This window comes from Mobula hypostoma, chromosome 5 (genome assembly GCF_963921235.1).
Source record: "Mobula hypostoma chromosome 5, sMobHyp1.1, whole genome shotgun sequence".
Lineage (NCBI taxonomy): Eukaryota > Metazoa > Chordata > Chondrichthyes > Myliobatiformes > Myliobatidae > Mobula > Mobula hypostoma.
The window spans coordinates 12,005,271-12,018,659 of NC_086101.1; the positions used below are offsets into that span (position 1 = coordinate 12,005,271).

Genomic DNA, 13,389 nt, shown 5'->3' on the forward strand with positions numbered 1-13,389 from the left:
GTGAATCTGTGGAATTCTCTGCCACAGCAAACTGTTGAGGCCAGTTCATTGGCTATGTTTAAGAGGGAGTTAGATATGGCCCTTGTGGCTACAGGGGTCAGGGGGTATGGAGGGAAGGCTGGGGCGGGGTTCTGAGTTGGATGATCAGCCATGATCATAATAAATGGCGGTGCAGGCTCGAAGGGCCGAATGGCCTACTCCTGCACCTATTTTCTATAGAAGATTGTGAATCCCTGATTTGGAGCTTAATGTCCAAGGATGCACATGAGGAAAGTCTGAAGATGCTGGAAATCCAAAGCAGTAACACACAAAATGCTGGGGGAACTTAGCAGGTCGGGCAGCATAATTTTACATAGACAGTTTACATTTTGGGCAGAGACCCTTCAACAGTACTGAAAAGGAAGATCACTAGAAGGTGATAGGTGAAGCCAGGAGGGTAGGAAAGAATAAGGGCTGAAGAGGAATAAATTTGATAGGAGAGGAGAATGGACCATAGGAGAAAGGGGAGGAGGAGTGGGGGATAGAAGAGGAAAGAGGAAGGGAATTTTTTCGTACCGGAAGAAGAAATCAATATTCATGCCATCAAGTTGCAGACTACCCAGACAGAATACAAGGTGGTGTTCCTCCACTTTGAGTGTGACCTCATCTTGGCACAAGAGGAGGCCATGGACCAACATGTTGGAATGAGAATGAAAATGTTTGGCCATCGGGAAGTTCTGTTTTTTGCAGGTTGAGCAAGGTGTTTGAAGAAGCGGTCCCCCAATTCAGGACAGGTCTCACCAATGCAGTGGAGGCTGCACCCGGGCCACCAGATGTAATAAACAACCCCAGCAGATTTGTAGGTGAAGTGTTGCCTCACCTGGAAGGTCCTGAATAAAGGTGAGGGAGGAGATGAACCACTTTGGCCGTTTGCAGGGATAAGTGCTGGGAGGGAGATTAGTGGGGAGTGATGAATGGACAAGGGAATTTCAGAGTGGGATGATGCCTGCCGAAAGCGGAGAAACTGAAACATGTGTTAACAGTGTTAGGTGTATATATGTGTGTGATATAGCTCCCAAACCAAGTTAAGCTTGGGGAAACAAAGCTTAGAGTCTTGAGATGGTAAAGTACGAAAGTTCAGTTCATCCACGGAATGTTTGATAGGGGAAAGAGATATTTGTAATCCAGAGTGAAACGTAAAGAAAAGGTGGTTACGTCGAATTCCACAGTAAACGAAAGTATTCCACAGATTCCATGATGTTAAAACAAGATAACAGTCGCTGTAGATCTTGTCCGTCGTGTCGTTCCAAATCCACATATGAATTATCAGCAAAAGTGATCTGTCGCAGGGGTATGGTCTTCAAGGGGTTACTATGCAACATACCCAGGCAAGGGTTAACACATAAGTGGTCTCCACAAGATATCCCAAACAAAATCCACTCCTTTGGATTATACGAAGTGACAGACACACATTCGTAGTGCACTATGTGCAGATATTTAACCCACCCTTGTGGGCATAAGAGAGTTTCGAACTATCGCAGTGACCAACTGAAGTTTCATCAGCTGGTTGATCTCGGTCTCTCTATCTCTGTCTCTCCACTGTAACTGTCTATGTCCTTGTTTTAAAGTTAAACAAGCTGCAAGTCAGTCAGTGAACAACGTCATAGTCCGGCCTCATTTAGGCGCTCTTAAAATGACAGTCCACAGTAAGCAAAACCTGTGGGTTCTTAACAGGAGGTAAAGATGTTTGGTGGTAGGATCCTTTTGGAGATGGCGGAAGTTGTGGAGGATGCTGTGTTGGATACGGAGGCACATGAAGTAAGGTCACTGTTAAAACGTGGCGGGAAGATGGGGTGAGTGGCAATGATGTGGAAATGGAGAAGGTGTGGGTGTGGGCACCATCAATGATGGAGGAAGGGAAACCCCATTCTTTGAAGAAGGAGGACATTTCTGATGTCCTGGAAAGGAAAGCCGCACCCTGGGAACAGATGTTGTGGAGACAAAGCAACTGAGAAAGGGGAATATCATTTTTACAGGAGATGGGGTGTGAGGTAGGGTTATGCATTATACACATTGTATTGAAAGGACAGGCTGGTAGGCAGAGGGGGTGAGTGACACTGTGGGTAAAAACATGCAATCAACTTCCTGGAAAGAGTTGATATCGGATTGGAAGATGTAGAATCCTTGCAGGTAGAGTTAAGAAACTGTTTGGGTAAAAGGACCATGATGTGTTTTTTCAGTAGGCCTCTAAACAGTAGCCAGGATGTGGGATATAAATTACAACATGAGATCGAAAAAGCATATAACAAGGACAATGTTACGATAGTCATGGGGGATTTCAGTATACTTATACTTATACTTTATTGTCGCCAAACAATTGATACTAGAAGGTACAATCATCACAGCGATATTTGATTCTGCGCTTCCCGCTCCCTGGATTACAAATCGATAGTAAATATTAAACATTTAAATTATAAATCATAAATATAAAATATAAAAATGGAAAGTAAGGTAGTGCAAAAAAACTGAGATGCAGGTCCGGATATTTGGAGGGTACGGTCCAGATCCATGTCAGGATCCGTTCAGCAGACTTATCACAGTTGGAAAGAAGCTGTTCCCAAATCTGGCCGTACGAGTCTTCAAGCTCCTGAACCTTCTCCCGGAGGGAAGAGGGATGAAAAGTGTGTTGGCTGGGTGGGTCTATGCAGGTAGATTGGGAAAATCTTAGATCCTAAGAGAGTGGATTTGTGTAACGTCTACGAGATGGCTTTGTAGAGCAGCTTCTGGTTGAGCCCTCTTGGGGAAAGGCTGAATTGTGCGTTGTTTAGTGAACCAGATTTGATTAGGGACCTTGAGGTGAAGGAACCCTTGGGAGGCAGGGATTATAATATGATAGAATTTACCCTGCAATTTGAGAGGTCATGTTTATGACAATGGAGTAAGAGAAATTACAGAGACATGAGAAACAAGCTGACCAAAGGGACACTATCAGGGGTGACAGCAGAACAGCAATACCTTGATTATCAGGGGGTGTTTCTGAAGATGCAGGAAAAGATGCATCCCAAGGATGAAGGGAGGATCAGGCAACTGTTGCTGACAGGGGAAGTCAAAGGCGGCATAAAAGCCAAAGAGAGGGCATTTAACCTAGCAAAAATTAGTGGGAAGTTAGCGAATTGGGAGGCTTTTAAAGACCAACGGAAGGCAACTAATAACGGTTAGTTCAGCTCAGAGTGTCGGAGTTTAACATTCAGTTCCAATGTCCTCTGCAAGGAGTGTACATCACCCTGTGGAATGTGAGTCTTCTCTGAGTGCTCCAGTTTCCTCGCAAAGTAGCTACCAAAGATGTAGCAGGTAGATTAACTGGTCATTTTAAATTGTGATTAGGTGAGGGTTAAATCGGGCTCGTTGGGGGTTGCTGGGTGGTGCGGCTCAAAGAGCCTATTGCGCTCTGTATCTATAAGTGAAATGAAACAAAAAAAAGCCAGAAAGAGAGAAAAGATGAAATATGAAGGTATGCTAGCCAGTTATATAAAGAGGATACCGAAATTTTGTTTTCACCTATCTAAAGGGTCGCAATAGACTGGCGTCCTATCCGGGGGAGTCTCATACTCTCAGTCGCTTCACGGCACAGAAACCGGCAAAGCACCGGCCTGATGGGCCACATAGCTCAGGACAGACTTTTAATTAATTCATTAATTAATTAAGCTAAAGGGTAAAAGAGGTGAGAGTGGACAGTTGGAAAATGACACTGGGGAGGTAGTGATGGGGGAAGAGAAATGGTGGATCAACACAAGTAAGTCTGCAGATGCATCAGTGTTCACAGTGGAAGACATTAGCCATATGCCAGAAATTCATGTGTCGGGGGGCAGAAGGGAGTGCATGTGTTATCACTAAGGAGAAAGTCTGAGCACTGATAGGTCTGAAGGTGGATAAGTCACCTGGACCAGATGGATGCACCCCAGGGTTCTGAAAGAAGTAACTGAAGAGATTGTGAAATCATTAGTAATGGAAAATTGAAAATGTCATTCCACTCTTTAAGAAGGGAAGGAAGCAGAAGAAAGGAAATTATAGGCCAGTTAGCCTTCAGTGGTTGAAGGATGAAGTTTTGGGGTACTCGGAGGCACATAATAAAGTAGGCCAAAGTAGTATAGTTTTCTCCCATATTCCAAAGGTTAGTCGGTTAACTGGTCACTGTAATTCGGTGGAGTGCGTTTGTATGAGTTAGTCAGTTAACTGGTCACTCTGTAATTCAGTGGGGTGGGTTTGTTGGACAAGAAGGGCCCATGACTATGCTGTATCTCTAAATAGAACAAATAAAAAAGCAGAAAATGCTGGAAATGTTTTTTTTTTGTCATCAGCTAAGCCACAGAGTCGATCAACACAGAAATGGGCCCATTGTATCTACCTTCACCAATGTCATTTCTCCACATTAGCCCTGTAGCCTTCTATGCCTTAGTGATTCTGGTATTCATCTTGTACTTCAGACTTCCACCATCTGCATTTTAATTGACTCTAATTTTCTAGGAGCAAATTATTTTGTTATTCACTTAGTGCATCCATGTTGAGGCTGTCCTTTCCCCATTGACTATACACATGCACACTAGTGTAGTGGTGAGTGTAACACGATTACAGCACCAGCCACCGAGTTCAGTTCCCATCGTTACCCGTAAGGAGTTTGTACATTCTCACCGTAACTGCGCGGGTTTCTGCCTGCTTCTCCGGTTTCCTCCCAGTTAGAGTTTGTAAGTTGTGGGCATGCTGATTGGTGCCAAAAGTGTGGCGACTCTTGTGGGCTGTCCCCAGCACGTCCTCTGTGTTGGTCATTGATGGAAACGGCGCAGTATGTTTCGATCTATCCGTGACAGATAAAGCTAATCGGTTTTGATCTGTCACTGGTATGCATGGAGCTATTTATGTAGATCAGTGGGCCTGAAGTCGTACACTATGTTAGAATTATGTGGTCCTGACACTTGGCTGTTGGGATCTGGGGTTCACATGAAATACCATCAAGCTGTCAGAGAGCAATTATTTTTAGTTTCACCCAGCTGCTCGGACAGGTGGGACAGATCTGCTTGAAGGAATCTGCCAAGTTTATTCTAAGATCAGTCACGCTGAGAGAAAAATGATGGTGGGGCTGCTATATTGCTGACGGACTCTTTCAGCTTTTCTGGTAGTATTTAACGTTCTACCCCACCCCAGCTGGCCCCTTGCAGCAAGCTGAAATTCAGAATCAGAATCATAATGCCCCAGTGTGTGAAACATACCAGCACTGATCATGGTTTGGTGCCAAGCATAAAACACAGGACAATACCAGGCAACACAACAGCAACCAACAGTTTACAAGACAGTACTGCAAACAGTCAAGAGCAATCAACAATTAGCAGGATGGTCACATGTTTAAACATCGAAAATCAAACTTAAATAAATGTGAGCATATGATCAGACTCAATTTTCAACCTATCAAGGAAAGCAGGAAAGACTGTTTAACGGAAGATGTGCAGGGACAGTTAGGGTTGTACACCTGAGTGAGTTTTGTTGAGAAGCTGGATAGCTACAGGAAAGAAGCTTTGGAGATGACGTGTAGTCCTGGTGTGATGGACTTGCAGCATCTCCCAGATGACGATTTGGTGAATAGGTGACTGGTAGGGTAGGTGCAGTCAGTAGTAAATTTTCCAGCTCTTTTCTTTGCTCTGGCGATGAACTGGTCTTTTAATGTCCGTAGCTGACAGCCAGTGATCTTCTCCACTAAGTGAACCACTCACTGCAATCTAGACTTGGAGAGGAAGGAGCAGCGGGAAGCCAAACGGTGATAGAAGTGGTCAGAACACTCTCGAATGTGAGCAAAATTCATCAGGACACATCCTGAGGTCTTAAGTTTACGTGGCTGGTGTAGGAAGAACAATCTCTGCTAGACTTTTGTAGTGATGAGCGTAGCATGCTTGTCCCACTTCAAGGCATTTGTAATGGTGGTACCCAGGAATTGAATGACTCCACCACAGACACATCCTGACCATTACTTTCCAAGTGGTGGGGGCAGGTAGGGGATTGTCAGTGGAAGTTAGTCCTCATTTGCAAGGTGCATTAAGCTCCAAGTTGTTACGAGTGCACCTTGATGCAAGACGATCTACCTCTCTTTGATAGCAGGTCACATCATTATTAGAGATGGGGCCAACTGCAGTCATGTCATCAGCAAACTTTAGAAATTTAGGATTTTTCTGTGGAGGTGCAGTCATTTATATAAAGTGAGAACTGGGGGAGTGAAAGAACACAGCCCTGGGGAGAGCCTGTGCTAACAGGCAAGTAGATCAGACAAGTAGGAGCTCAGCCTTACATACTGCTTCCTTCCAGTCGGGGAATTCTTAATCCACTGAAAAATACTGTAGGGTATTTTTAGGTGTAGAATAGGTGAATAGGTGAAATCAGCAGTCAGTAGTAAATTTTCCAGCTCTTTTCTTTGCTCTGGCGATGAACTGGTCTTTTAATGTCCGTAGCTGACAGCCAGTGATCTTCTCCACTAAGTGAACCACTCACTGCAATCTAGACTTGGAGAGGAAGGAGCAGCGGGAAGCCAAACGGTGATAGAAGTGGTCAGAACACTCTCGAATGTGAGCAAAATTCATCAGGACACATCCTGAGGTCTTAAGTTTACGTGGCTGGTGTAGGAAGAACAATCTCTGCTAGACTTTTGTAGTGATGAGCGTAGCATGCTTGTCCCACTTCAAGGCATTTGTAATGGTGGTACCCAGGAATTGAATGACTCCACCACAGACACATCCTGACCATTACTTTCCAAGTGGTGGGGGCAGGTAGGGGATTGTCAGTGGAAGTTAGTCCTCATTTGCAAGGTGCATTAAGCTCCAAGTTGTTACGAGTGCACCTTGATGCAAGACGATCTACCTCTCTTTGATAGCAGGTCACATCATTATTAGAGATGGGGCCAACTGCAGTCATGTCATCAGCAAACTTTAGAAATTTAGGATTTTTCTGTGGAGGTGCAGTCATTTATATAAAGTGAGAACTGGGGGAGTGAAAGAACACAGCCCTGGGGAGAGCCTGTGCTAACAGGCAAGTAGATCAGACAAGTAGGAGCTCAGCCTTACATACTGCTTCCTTCCAGTCGGGGAATTCTTAATCCACTGAAAAATACTGTAGGGTACAGTTAGCTGGGTTAGCTTGTTGTGGAGGAACTCCTGAACAATAATGTTGGAGATGGAGCTCAAATCCACAAACAAGATCCTCACATAGATATTGGGGGAGTTCAGATGTTGAAGAATGTAGTTAACTGAATCCTCAAATGAGCAAGCTAGCGGGTTAAGAAGAGGATCAGTAAGGTAGGCCAACATCAAACGTTCAAAGGTTTTAATAACTACTGAAGTCAGAGCGACTGCCCTAAAATCATTAAGCCCGGTTATCTTGTCTTTCTTGGGAACTGGAATGATTGTGGCAACTTTAAAGCAGTTCAGAATCTTGCATAATTGCGGGGGGTGTTAAATATTTCAGTGAAGAAGGTGCTGATCCGCACAGTGTCTTAGAGCATTAGCTGAGACACCATCAGTGCCTGCAGCTTTCCTAATGTTCTGTTTTCCAAATAGTTTGCGAACGTCGTCTTCTTTTACAGGAAATATAGGGTGGGATTGGGCCGGTGGGGGGGAGACTGAAGAAGGTGAATGGCACTGGGCTGGCTGGGTGACATTGGAGTGGGCGTAGGACTCAGCATATCAGTATCTGAGGAAGTGAGAAGCAATGTTGATTGCCCTTATCAGACGGGCAATAAAACTGATTGAGCTGATTGGCCAAGGTAGGGGAGGGGGAAACTTGAGAAATTGGCCAGCAGCCCTACCACTTTAAAATAGTTAAAAAAAAACATATATTTTGATTCCTGATCTCTTAAGTGCTCGCTCTGTGTGGAACATCAGGACTGGGTTAGACATGGTAGCATAGCAGTTAGTGCAGACAGCACCAGCTGGGGTTCAGTTCCCATCATCGGTGCCTGTAAGGAGTTTGTACATTCTCCCTGTGACTGTGTGGGTTTCCCCCAGGTTCTCTGGTTTCCTCACACATTCCAAAGATGTACGGTTAGGTATGGGCGTGCTATGCTGACATTTGCAGCCCGTCCCCAGCGTAATCCTTGCTGATTTTATACAAGCAACACATCTCACTGTATGATTTGATGTACTACATGTGACAATCATATTCGACGCCAGTCACAGGGAGAACGTACAAATCCCTTACAGACATGGCGGGAGTTGAACTCTGATCTTAAAGCTGTAAAACGTTATGCTAAATGCTACACTGCTGTGCCATGCATCCAAAATGGTCATAGTATTGCTACATTCTGATGATTATGTTGTGCTAGTTGGTTCAAGATCCAAATGCTTGGACACTGTTAATGTAAGATGCCGCAGACCTGTTTCCCTTGCTTGGTGGGGACTGCATAACCTCAGTGTAGGGACAACTAGGCCTCAAGCCACAGGCTTGCCTGCTGCTGCAGTCCAGGAGTAGAGATTCTGGAGATTGACCTCCCCTGTCAATGCTGCCCTCAGTGTTCGGTCGGTGGAATAACAGTTTAGATCGATGGGAAGTGTACCATTGATTTGCGGGACATGTCGCTCAGGGTATTGGGTTATATAAGTGGGTTTTTTTTTTGCATGCCTATGGTTGTTTTGTTGGTCGCTGTTTTGAATGTGCTGTGTACGTTTTGCAACTTGGCCCCAGAGGAACACTGTTTTGTTTGGCTGTATCCATGTTTGGTTTAATGATGATTAAACTTGGTTTGATGTGGTTTGAAATAGCTGTTCTCCAAACTGATTCCAGGATGGAGGAAAGAATAGACATGGGACAAGTAATTAGCAAAGTAGCCGTTATGGGTAAAGCCTAGGTAGCTCTAAGGTAGGGACATGTTCGGCACAGCTTTGTGGGCCGCAGGGCCTGTATTGTGCTGTATGTTTTCTATGTTTCTATGCTGGGGGCAGAAGAGATTGTTGATGTTTGTTGCACTCAATAAGGTATGAGCACAAAATAAACCATTGCTTCAATTGAAAGACCAGAGACTGCAGATACTGTAATCTTTAGCAATAAACTTTCTGCTGTAGGTAATCCAGGTGGAACAGCATCTGTGTGAGAAAAGGAATTGTTGTAATCAGAACTGATGCAGGATATCGACTCTAGATTTGCTTTCTTCACGTAAGCAGTACTCAGCACATTCAGTCCTACAACAGATTGTTGGTGATTGTTTCAATTTGTTCTCCTCTTGCTTTTCCAGATTTTATGGTTTACTCGGGTACGAATGTGATCGGCCGACATGAAAGCTGCCACATCTGCATCCCGGTGCAGTCTGTTTCCAAGAAGCACGCCGTGATTGAAATTGAAGGGGATTCCCACCTGATTCATGACTGCAAAAGCCTGAACAGCACCCGGCGTAAGAGCGCCATTCTGAAACCCTTCATCCGCTACCAGATCAACGACGGGGACCTCTTCCTGTTCGGGGATGTCGCCTGCCAGTATGTGATGCTGCCTTCTGCTGCCCAAGTTCTAGACTCTGACTCTGAGACGGACTCGGAATCCATGCTGCCCCAGACGAGGGCGTGTGCAGGAGATGACCGGTGGGGAGAGCTGTCGGAGAGTGACCCTGTCCCTGAGGCAGCCAGCAGCGGTCAGGAATCGGCGGACGATTCGCTCGTGCTGTCACCCACCCAGTCGTACGGGCACAAGTTGCCGATGCGGGTGGTGCAGTCTGATGTCTACGTGAAGGATTCTGAGGATGACGACACACCGTGGAAGGAGGCTGGTAAGCTGACTTGTTATTCTGTTTCCCTCACTCTCTTCACTAATTCTAAAATGATTCATCTAAGTGGCTTGTAAGAGATCACCTTGTAGTCAGCAGTTAGTCATAAAGCACTGCTCATCTGGTCCGTGCCGACAAGATGTGCATCTAAGTTAGTCACGTTTGCTTGTTCGACCCATATCTCTCTGGATCTTTCCTATCTACAGTATGTGCATGTCTAAATGTCTTCTAATTTTTGAATGTTGGATTTATTGTCTGCACCGATAATCTGTGCACAGGTGCAATAAAGAAGCTACTTGCAGCAGCATCACAGGTATGTACGTAGAACAGGAAAGAATACAGCACTGGAGCAGGCCATTTGGGCCACAGTGTTATGCCGAACCAGCTGAAAAGCAAAGCAAAGCAAACACACCCACGCACTAATCCCTCCTACCTACACCATGTCCATATCCCTCCATCTTCCTTACATTCATGTGCCTATTCCACCATCTCTGAAAAGCCCCTAATGTTTTGCCTCTACCACCATACCAGGCTGCACAATCCAGGCATCCACAACTCTGAGTAAAAAAACTTTAACCCTCATATACCCCTTGAACCTACCCCCTCTCACCTTCAGTGCATGCCCTCTGGTATTAGACAATTCAACCCTGGGAAGCAGATAATCCCAGTCCACTCTACCTATGCCTCTCATAATCTTGTAAATCTCTATCAGATCTCCCCTCAGCCTCGGGCGCTCCACAGAACACAACCCAAGTTTATGCAGCCTCTCGTGACAGCACATGCCTTTTAAACCTGGCAGCATCCTGGTAAACCTCTTCTGCGCCCTCTCCAAAACCAAAACCTCCTCCCTATAGCGGGGTGACGAGAACTGTTGACCCTTCTGGAACCAGATTAGGAAATTCACTACGCAACTCGTAATTAATTGAAGCTCACACTTTATTGTCTCAGCACAAACAACAATGGAACTATGATGACCCAGACATCCCACCCTGCAAAAACTCATTTCAGGGAGGTAGCACCATCAATTTGCGGGAGACTCCCGGAACTTCCGGGAGAGGTGGGATGTCTGCAATAGAGTACCTCCTTAGTAGCAAGCCAGCTAGTTTAAATAACGTTAGCTATGCTAATGAAAGAATGACACCTGTTAAACTCACCTCAACATGTCTTTTACAGTCTTAACCCACCATGGGCAATAGAAAACAGTTGCAAACAGTGCAGCGAACAACACTGTCATTATTTTTGACCCCCTATTAGGCAGGGGTACACTTTAGGATAGTCTGGGGTGACGTACGTTTTATATTTTCTTTTTTTGGAACACTCTCCCATGGTGCGCGCGCGCGCTCTCTCTCTCTCTCTCTCTCTCTCATTCTCGCTCTTGCGCTCTCTCGTGCTCTCTCTCTCGCTCTTGTCTCTCTCACACTCTCTCGTCACTGTCGCGCTCACTCTCTTGCTCTCCCCCTCTCGCTCTCGCGCTCTCTTGCTCACTCGCTCTCAAAAAAATTGACTTCTGGGATATTGTATATAACTTGCGGGCATCAGGGAGCCACTATTAATATGCGGGAGACTCCCGGAACTTCCGGGAGAGGTGGGATGTCTGTTGACCCCAGGCCAACAACTTAAACATGAATTCTACTGTTCCCTCTGAACCATACTGAAACCACTTGTCCAACTTTTAATAAGGGATCTCGTTGGCCAGATGATTGATCCTTCCTTCTCCCAGCTCCTGCCGTGAGGGTTCTTTCTTGTGATGGTGATTCTCCAGAGTTATCGCTGATGGCGCAAAGTGACCACATTTATATCCGTTATTATCAATTCAAATTTAGCATTCCATTGTCATTGGCTGTAGGTCATGTGTCTGACCCTTAACACTTTTTTTTATTGGCTCTGCTCCAGGCCAGCATCCATTAAAGCCCTCTTACCAGCAAGTGACAGTTGGAAAATCATGGCTCTTTGTTCTCAATCAACAGTGAGTTTGATTCAAGCAAAACAGATACTGACTCCAGCAGTCAAAAGCCTACATGTTATATCCAACCAAAACACATCTCACAAATAACTTAATATTTGGAAATGATCTCTAGTCCGCAGATTACCTGAAGCATCATTGTGTCTTTAAAACACTGAAAGCAAGGCAACTTTATTTCACAAAATGGAGGACATAAAACAGTTCCACAAAATGGCAGCCTCCATCTCCAAGCACATGGCAGGAATAAAGACAATTGATCTGTTTGCTTCCACTTTACTTGACCCATTCGAGTGCGACATTTTCTTCCATATTTCAAATCCGTCATGGCCAACAGAACTGTACGTAATGCTCCAGATGTGGCCTAACCAGAGTTTTACAGATAAACAGCATTCACAAGAAAAACATAATGCTCACTTTTCACAAGGTAGACATCAACTAGAATGAGAAAGGAGGCACATCTGTTCCTTCCTGGCATCTTTCTTAAAGAAGCAAATAGTTTCATATGTATGGTGCCCATACCATCCCCAGAGACTTCCAAACCGTGTTGCAACTAACAAAGTACCTGTTGAAATCGAGTGGTGTGTTGTTGCATGAAAGAAAATCTGTTCACATTAAGAGGAAAGGGACAAATAGCCAGATTATCTTTTTCATGTTGTTATATGAAAGACGATTATTGCCAGGTTAAGAACTGTGCATCTCATTGAAGAAGCGCCTTTAGGTTTTGAGTATTTTCAGTCCATTATTAAGACAGGTTTTTTTTTGAGTGGTCGTTCCGGCAGTAACCCTTTAACCTCTGAGTTAAAAATTCATGTTCCTCTCCTAGACCCAAGTTCAGTACAGGTTTCCCCCGCCATCCAAAGGTAGAGCATTCCTATGAAACAATTCGTAAGCCGAAATGTCGTAAAGCGAAGAAGCAATTACCATTTATTTATATGGGAAAATTTTGTGAGCGTTCGCAGACCCAAAAATAACCTACCAAATCATGCCAAATAACACATAAAACCTAAAATAACAGTAACATGCAGTAAAAGCAGGAATGATATGATAAATACACAGACTATATAAAGTAGAAATACTTTTCCACAATCGTTACTGAACTGTTCTCCGGAGCAAAAATCTCACGCAAGTGCTGTCCAATAATCTTTAAACTATGAAGCTGCCAAATCATACCAAATAACACGTAAAAATACACAGCCGATATAAAGTAGAAATAATGTACGTACAGTGTAGTATCACTTACCGGAATTGGTTCAGCGCCGAGCACACTGATGATGGCGTGCTAGACTGAGTCGTCGGAGTTTGGGTGGTGCAGTGGCCCCCCCCACCCTCCAGGCCGCTTAGCGATACATTGCCGCAAAGAATGCAGGGGTCCAGCGGTAGCCGGGAGGTACACAGCACATCTTTAAGAAGAAAGCCAAAACAACCATGCTAATTAATTAGGTGCGGCCCATAATTGTTGGCCCAGATCAGTGCCGATTTCCGATTGCGTCATCTCTGATCTGGGCCGACAATTACGTGTCAGTGGCACCTAATTAATTAGCATGTTTATTTTGGCTTTTTTCTTAAAGATGTGCTGTGTGCCTCCCGGCTACTGCTGCATTCTCCGCGAATCGGTATCTGTCCGTGGCCTGGGGGTTGGGGTGGTGGGACACTGGGGTGTCAT

General features: G+C 44.9%; 1 protein-coding gene across 3 annotated transcripts in view; it reads left to right on the forward strand.

Annotated features, from left to right (window-relative positions):
* The window catches only part of mdc1 (mediator of DNA damage checkpoint 1), an 88,852-nt gene that overhangs the window by 4,509 nt on the left and 70,954 nt on the right, over positions 1-13,389 (forward strand). For all 3 annotated transcript variants that reach the window (XM_063048025.1, XM_063048024.1, XM_063048023.1), the window contains exon 2: positions 9,242-9,766. In XM_063048025.1, the coding sequence (XP_062904095.1) occupies positions 9,242-9,766 (525 nt within the window). The remainder of the gene's footprint in view (positions 1-9,241; positions 9,767-13,389) is intronic.